The 7,991-nt window shown below is 42.2% G+C and overlaps 1 protein-coding gene across 1 annotated transcript; it reads left to right on the top strand.

Annotated features, from left to right (window-relative positions):
• Positions 1–5,709: 5,709 nt before the first annotated feature.
• Positions 5,710–6,582, top strand: LOC141416093 (olfactory receptor 10H1-like). The gene has a single exon (XM_074053242.1). The coding sequence runs from the start codon at positions 5,710–5,712 to the stop codon at positions 6,580–6,582; it is 873 nt and encodes a 290-aa protein (XP_073909343.1).
• Positions 6,583–7,991: the final 1,409 nt, after the last annotated feature.

Genomic DNA, 7,991 nt, shown 5'->3' on the forward strand with positions numbered 1-7,991 from the left:
TGCTATGCGGCTCCAGGACCCCGCTGGTCAGACCAAGTCTTCTCAGTACTGTGGCCACTGTTAACTGTTTTCTAAGTCTCCTGTTCTTTCTTTTGTCTCTGCCCCTGCTTGTGCTGGTTTCAACCCTGCAGCTCTCTTTCTCCCAGTTTTCTGCTCTCTACATTTTCTGGGATTTTATTTTTTGGTGGTGGGAGGGTGCAGTATGCGTCTTGAACACAGGGTTTTGCACTTACTAAGCAGGTGTTTTACCACTTGAGTCATGCATCAAACCCTTTTTACTCTGGTTATTTTAGAGACAGGGTCTTGCCTTTTGCCCAGAGTTGCCTGGATCAAGATCCTCCGTCCTGCTATAGCTGCTTTGACAGGCATGTACCACCATACCCAGCTTTCTTCTGTTCAAATGGGGTCTTGCCATCTTTTTTGATCTGCTGGCCTCCTGAACTCAGCCTCCAAAATTGCTTGAGATAACAGGTGTGGGGTACTGTGTTGAACTAATGGTTGAGATGGGATCTCATGAACTGTTTTCCTGGTCTGGTCTTGAATCTTGATCCTCCTGATCTTCTCCTCCCAAGTAGCTAGAATTGCATGTGTGAACCACTGACACCAGCCTTGTTTTTTGGTAGTTGTTTAAATAAGTTTCCATCTGTTTGAAGCTGAAACTAAAATGGTGTTTGCTGAGACTCTCACTCTTTTACCTTATTCTAGACCTCCCATTCCTGCATTCTCCAGTCACTGATACATGCTTTGTGTCCTTCTGTTCTGCAGGGGAAATAAAAAGAGTAATAAAAAGAGTAATTACAGGTGTGAACCAGTGTTCACACCTGTAATTCTAACTACTCAGGAGGCAGAGATTAGGAGGATCAAGGTTCAAAGCAAGTCCAGGGAAATAGTTCTTGAGATCCTATCTCAAAAACAAAACAAAACAAAACAACACAAAACCCATCACACAAAAGGGCTTGTGGAGTGACTCAAGGGGTTTGCCCTGAGTTCAAACTCCAGTACCACACACACACAGAAAGAATAATAGAGCTGGTGGAGTGAGACTAAGTAGTAGACTGCCTACCTAGCAAATGTGAGGCCCTGAGTTCAAATCCCAGTACTGAAACTGGAGTTTTGAACCCAAGGCACAAACTCCTGGGATTCCACATTCCAGATCCAACCACTAGCCCCTAAATACCAAGTAAAGAGGCATGGCAGAGAAAGGAGATTTACTACACGGCTGAGGACATGCTGTGAGAAGAGGCAGGGTAAGCACTCAGCTCATCTTCAGCCATCTGTAGGGTACACACATGACCTATATGTTGAAGTAGTCAAAAGAACTGGGAGCAGAGGCTAAATTAAACAGTTCCAGACACAGGTGTGGTTTGGTTGGTAATTATCTGAGTCCTTGTTCTGGGAGAGGTTCCAGAAGAGGTTCCGGAGTTGTTATTGGGTTCATTGTCAAGTGGCAGGTGGTCCATCCTGAGGAGAATCTACTGTTTCAGTAGAGTCTGAAGAGGATGGTTTCAGTCCCTTTCATGAGGATGTTCTCATCTGTCTTTTCTATAAGCCAAGGTGGTTGCAAAGTGACTGCAAAAAAGAATGGTGCAGAGCAAAGACAGATAAAAAATGAAGGTTAGATGCCATGCTTGTCTTCTGCTTTTAGTTAAGTCATGGGTCTAAGTAAGGAGTCCATGCTTTTCAGCAAAAACAGTTTGAGCACACTTTACAGTACTGCACCCCCCAAAAAAACAAAGAGTAACAGAGGGGATGAATTTATTATATGCAGGTATGGAAATATCACAATAAAATCTCTTTGTATAATCAATATAGACTAATAAAAATGAATGAATAAAGTCTGAGATGATGTGTGTAGATTCTATTCAAATTTTACACCATTTCCAGCTTTGGGTGTGGCTCAAGTGGTAAAGAACCTGCCTAGAAAGCACACGGTCCCAAGTTCAAACCTCAGAACTGCCAAAATATATTTTACATCATTTAATGTAAAGAGCTTGAGCAAGCCTTATATTAATTAATATATGCAGATGTCAGTAATCACAGGGAACTTGTTCCAGCACCTCCAACATTTACCAACCTCTAGGGGATGTTCAAATCCCCTATATAAAATGTTGTATTTTATTTACATACCATTCCATAAACTTATATCATCTCTGTACAACTTTAGGATACCTAATGCAATATAAATGATATGTGAGTAGTTATGCTATATTGTTTAGGGAACAATGACAAGGGAACAATCTGTTCAGTAAAGATGTCAGGGTTTTGTTTTCAGATATTTTCAATCTGCAGTTGGTTGATTATGAGGATATAGAACCCATGCATAAATGGTCTGCCATATTTGTTTATATTTGTGTCTTCCCCCTCAAGAGTAAACACGGAGAATGGGGATCTTGTCTAATTGGTTCAGTATTACCAATTGTGCCTCAAAAATATCAGGTACACACTAGGTACTCAATAAATGTTTGTTGAGTGAATATAGCAGGGTTTGTCGTTCTTGGTCTTGCTCACATTAAGAGCTGGTGCCAGGGTGTCCTGTCCCGTGCGTTGTAGGGTATGGAGCACCATCCCTGCCTTTGACTTATTAGATGCTAGAACATTCTCCTCCTTCCTCAACTGTAACAACAAAAGGGGACTCAATGAGATGTCCTAAGGGGGTAAAATTGCCCCCAGGTGAGAACCACTATAATACTTGAATGGGAATAGACTTGATTACTTCATCACAAGACACAGGAGTCTTGCCTCGACTCTTTAGATAACCTTAGAACTTGGCCCATGAGTCTTTTTTTTTTTCACTTTTTTGGTAGTATTGGGGTTTGATTCAGGGCTTTGCAGTTGCACAGCAGGTGCTGTACTGCATAAGCCACACCTCCAATCCAGAACTTGGTCCATGTGATGGCTAATTATATGTGTCAACCTGACTGGGTCAAAATATTTCTGGGTGTTTCTGTGATGGAGTATCTGGAAGGCATCAGCATTTGAATTGCTGGATTGACTAAAGTGAATGGCTCTCCCCAGTGCTCAGTGGCCAAATAGAATTTTTCGAAGGTTGCATTCGTGCTCTCCCTGCCTGCCTGCACAAGCTGGGACCTTGACCTTCTCACTTGGAACCTTGGGCCAGATGAGGTGATGGTGAAAAGTTAAGGATGACAGGACACAGACAAAAGACAGGGAGGAGATGGCTGAGATGGGAGATGGTCACAGAGAGGAAAAGAGTTTCATAAGAAGAGCTACCCATGACAGAGCAACAGGTAGAGCAAGATGCTGTCTGAGAGAGAAGGCAGACCCAAACCATGGTTCTGAATTGGGGTTGACTCTGTCCCCCACTGGACATTTGGCAATGTGTGATATCTGATGGTCACTATTGGGGTATAGTACTGGCATCTAGTAAATCAAGGTCAGAGATGAATAAGTAACACTGTCCTAATTGTCCCTATGCTAAACTTGGGTTGTACTACTTAGGGATTTTTTGAGCAGGACATTTACATGCCTGGCTTAGTCCCCAAGTTTCTGGATGTTAAACTGAACACATCATACATTTCCCCTAAGTGCAAGAAAGTTCTATTTATGCCTGTTTCCCTTCAATTTTTCCCTCACCTCACTCTCTTTCTCTCTCCCTCTCTCTCACTTTCTAGCTCTGCTTCTATCTCTCTGTTACACTCACAAAATCCACATAGTATCCTCCATATTCTTCTTTCTTCCATTTTCCCTCAAGAATCCCTGGAAGCCACAGACACTTTATTCTCTCTCTGGTTTTACATTTTCTAGAATGAATAGATCTCCCTTTTAGCTACATCTAATCTGTGTCATGCCACAGGGTGGCATTTTCAGCCCTCAGCTGTCACCTCCAGATGTGACCCATCTTCATCTTCTCATAGTTCATTCTTTTTGTGGATTCTTGGGATGTTTGGTGACATAAGGAGAGACAGTGTGGGCATGATTTACAATGGAGAAGGGTCGTCTCCTTCTTCTGAGAATAGCTTCTGATTTTCATTAATAGCCACCAAGAAATAATGAGATAATAATAGGTCAGGAAAAGACATGCATTGTCATCAGACAAACCTAAGTTCAGATCCTGGTTGCCATACTGCATGGGGCATGGTGCCTTGGCAAGTGAGGGTGCTCTGGGCATCCAGCACATCTGAGGTATTTTATCTGAGGTTAAACTAACCGAAAGTTGACTGACTACATTTTTTGAAACTGATATTTTTTATGACTATGATTTTACCTTCTATTACAGAGGTGGAAGGGAGAGGGAAAAAGGGTCAGTAGGACGGGAAATAAGGAAGAGTAATAGAGGGGGCAAATACAACCAAATACATTATATTCATGTATGAAATGTCATAATGAAACCCCATAGCTTTTTGGTATGGAACCAGGATTTTTAACTTGGGTTCACACTTGCTATTAGGTGCCTTACCACTTGAGCCACTCCTCCAAACTCTGAAACCCATTATTTTGTGCAATTTAATATAGGCTAATAAAAACTGATTTTTTGGCAGTTTTGAGGATGGAACCTAAGGACTTGCACATGTGAAGCAAGTGCTCTATCACTGAGCTGCATTACCAGCTCTAAAGGTGATTTCCTATTGTGCTAAAAATGTACATAAAATTTACCATTTAATCAACTTTTGAGGCATAAGGAAGAGGGTTAGCAGGGAATGAGGGGTTGATCAAAGAGGAAACATTTGGAGGTAGATAGAAGGAATAGATTTTGAGATCTATTATAGAGCAGGGGGAATAATAATAATTCTGTCATCAATTGTATATTATATGGTTCAAAATCAGCAAGAGAGCAATATTTAAATCTTACCATAAAAGAGGGTGGGTCATAGTCAGTGGTAGAATGCTTTCCTTGCATACATAGACCCTGGGCTTCAGCCCAGCACTTCAAATAACACCTTGAAATTTAAAAAGTAAGCCAGGTACCTGTGGCTCACACCTGCAAATCTAACTACTTGGGAGACTGAGATCAGAGGATATGAGCCCATGTCTTCTTCCTTCCATCTCCCTCTGTCTGTTAGTTATGTTGTATAGACTCTGACATACCTCATGGGGGCTGGAAACAAAACATTTTCATTTCTGTCACTTTCCTTAGAACAACACAGTCTGTTGCATCTGATTCCCCCAAGAATAACCCCAGAGGAAGAATCAGACTGATGTAAATTAAGATAAAATTGCTCCTGGTCCAAGGACTAATATCCATAGGAAGCAATGGATAAAACATCCAGTAAAGAGTTCATTTCACTAGGGGAAACAAAGTAGAGGAAAACTGCAAGGTATAGTTTTTGGAGTCAACTCTTGAATTAGGCACTTCCATACTTTCATCCTGAGCAACATTTTTTGGCAGTGGTAAGGTTTGAACTCAGGGCTTTTTGCCTGTTAGGCAGGTGCTTAACTGCTTCAGCCACACCTCCATCCCTCGAGCAATATTCTTAGGCTTTGTATATGCCAATATTCTCAATACATACGCCAACAAAACTCAAGATGGAGATGAAAATAATGGTACCATCTTCCTAATTTGCTGAGAGCATTGTTAAAGGTGGGAACTAAATTAATGCTACCTGATTAAGGAGATAACCCTTACAACCCACTAGCTAACCACTCCCTGTCGAACCTCACCGCAGGCCCAGCCTCCATGCAGGGAGCCAATCACTCATCAGTGACTGAGTTCATCTTCATTACTTTTCCACCTTTCACCGTCTTCAGCTGATGTTCTTCCTGCTGTTTCTGCTGATGTATCTGTTCACACTGCTGGGCAACCTGCTCATCATGGCCACCATCTGGAGTGAGCACAGCCTCCACACACCCATGTACCTCTTCCTGTGCGCCCTGTCCATCTTTGAGATCTTCTATACCTTGGCCATCATCCCGTGCATGCTGGCCGACCTGCTGTCCACCCACCACTCCATCTCCTTCCTGACCTGTGCCTGCCAGATGTTCTTCTCCTTCACATTTGGCTACACCCACTCCTTCCTACTCACTGTCATGGGCTATGACCGCTACGTAGCCATCTGTCACCCACTGCACTACAATGTGCTCATGAGTCCCCGTGGCTGTGCCTGTCTGGTGGCCTGGTCCTGGGTTGGTGGCTCCATGATGGGGACTGTGGTCACAACAGCCATATTCAACCTCACCTTCTGTGGCCCCAATGAGATCCACCATTTTGGCTATCATGTGACACCTCTGTTGAAGTTGGCCTGTGGAAAAAATGTGCTGGTGGTGGCTAAGGGTGTGGGCCTGCTGTGTATCTCAGCCATGCTGGGTTGCTTCCTCCTCAGCCTCCTCTCCTATGCCTTCATTATGAATTCCCTCTTGAGGATCCCACCAGCTGAAAGGTGGCACAAAGCCTTCTCCACCTGTGCATCCCACCTCACAGTGGTGATCATGCACTTTGGCTTTGCTTCTGTCATCTACCTCAAAACCAAGGGGCCCCAGTCCCTGGAAGGAGACACTTTGATGGGCATCACCTACACAGTCCTCACACCCTTCCTCAGTCCCATCACCTTCAGTCTCAGAAACAAGGAACTGAAGACCACCATGAAGAAGACTTTGCTGAGCAAACTCTACCCAGAAAAAATATAATACCTAAGAATCACTAAATTGAGTAAACAAATACTGTTAGAGAAAACATTCCGTCAACACATATTCATGTTTATTTTTCTATGTCTTTCCAATTGAGAAAAGCCTTTGTAAATAAATTTGAAGGGTGTCCACCAGGGTACTCAATATAGGGATTTACTTGGGATAGAATGATGCATGTTTGAGATACACAGAGAAAACCAAATTTAACTATTTCTACCTGCTACTGTATATTTAGTCAGAACCAAACATTTAATCACTTCTCAGTCTTCCCAAACCCAGTGTCATCTAATACTTCCAACAACACAAACCCATTATGCAATGAGAAATTGAAGCCTTTGTGCTGTACCTTTACCTGGCAGCACCAGGTAGATATATCTCAGATTTTTACATCTACCAAAGATTTCTTCAGATCACTGCAGCAGAGCAAAAAACACCCTAAATTTTATCACTGCCCACTCCTATGCAATAGAAATTAGAAAGAGCAATAGGCAGATTTCTAGGCAAATAGTTGAGTAAACTTTGATGTTTCAAGTGTGAATCATGGACAATTGTAGACAGACAGAGATGTGTACATGGTAAATTAAGAGGAAAAGTTCCATTGAGAGATATTGTGCACCTGGGCCACCAAGAAAATCTCTGCAGTAGAAGGACTGAAACATGAGCCCCAAATAAAAGTTTCTTCCTTTAACTTGTTTTTGTCTTAGGTATTTTCTCAAAGAAATGCAAAGCCACCACTCTTCACTATTCAAGACTCCAGTAACTGAGGGATTAATAATCAGATCACAAGGAAGGAGGACAGTGTTTAAGGGTCCTGTAGGTACTCTGAAAATTGATAGGCTTTGTACACTAGTGGCAGAAATCACAATCTCTTTAATATACAAGATGACGACAAACTGGATCTAGTTACAGCACACATTATAATTCCTTCTAGTCCATGAGAATAAAGTACACATTGAAATGGGGTAGATATAATGTGAACACTTTGAGAAGTCACGAACATCTTGTGCATGTAAGGTCAGCATGTTTCCTTATAAAGAAAAAGAAAACACCGTATGAAATGGATAGGCATATTTAAATGTATGAATATTAATGGTCAGGCTTCAAAATGTCAAAATAGAAACACTCAGCACTATTTTGGCTCTTTCAAGGGATGGTGTGTAACTAACTGCTCCTAGAGATGATTGCCTGCAGTTGGCTTCTGGAAATCAATGACAAGAAAAGGAAACTTGCTTGATTAAAGAGGCTAAGGAGAAGAACAAAGCAAACCAAGTGAATGCCCTAGCTAGTGGCACCTAGCACTGTGGTGGGTGAAAGGGAACTCCTCCCCTGGAGGAGTTAAAGTTGACAGAGAAAGAATCACAGCATAGTAAAGAAGACTGCACATTGCAGAAAAAGAAGGAATCAATAGG

The sequence above is a fragment of the Castor canadensis genome, chromosome 14 (genome assembly GCF_047511655.1).
Source record: "Castor canadensis chromosome 14, mCasCan1.hap1v2, whole genome shotgun sequence".
In the NCBI taxonomy this organism is placed as follows: Eukaryota; Metazoa; Chordata; class Mammalia; order Rodentia; family Castoridae; genus Castor; species Castor canadensis.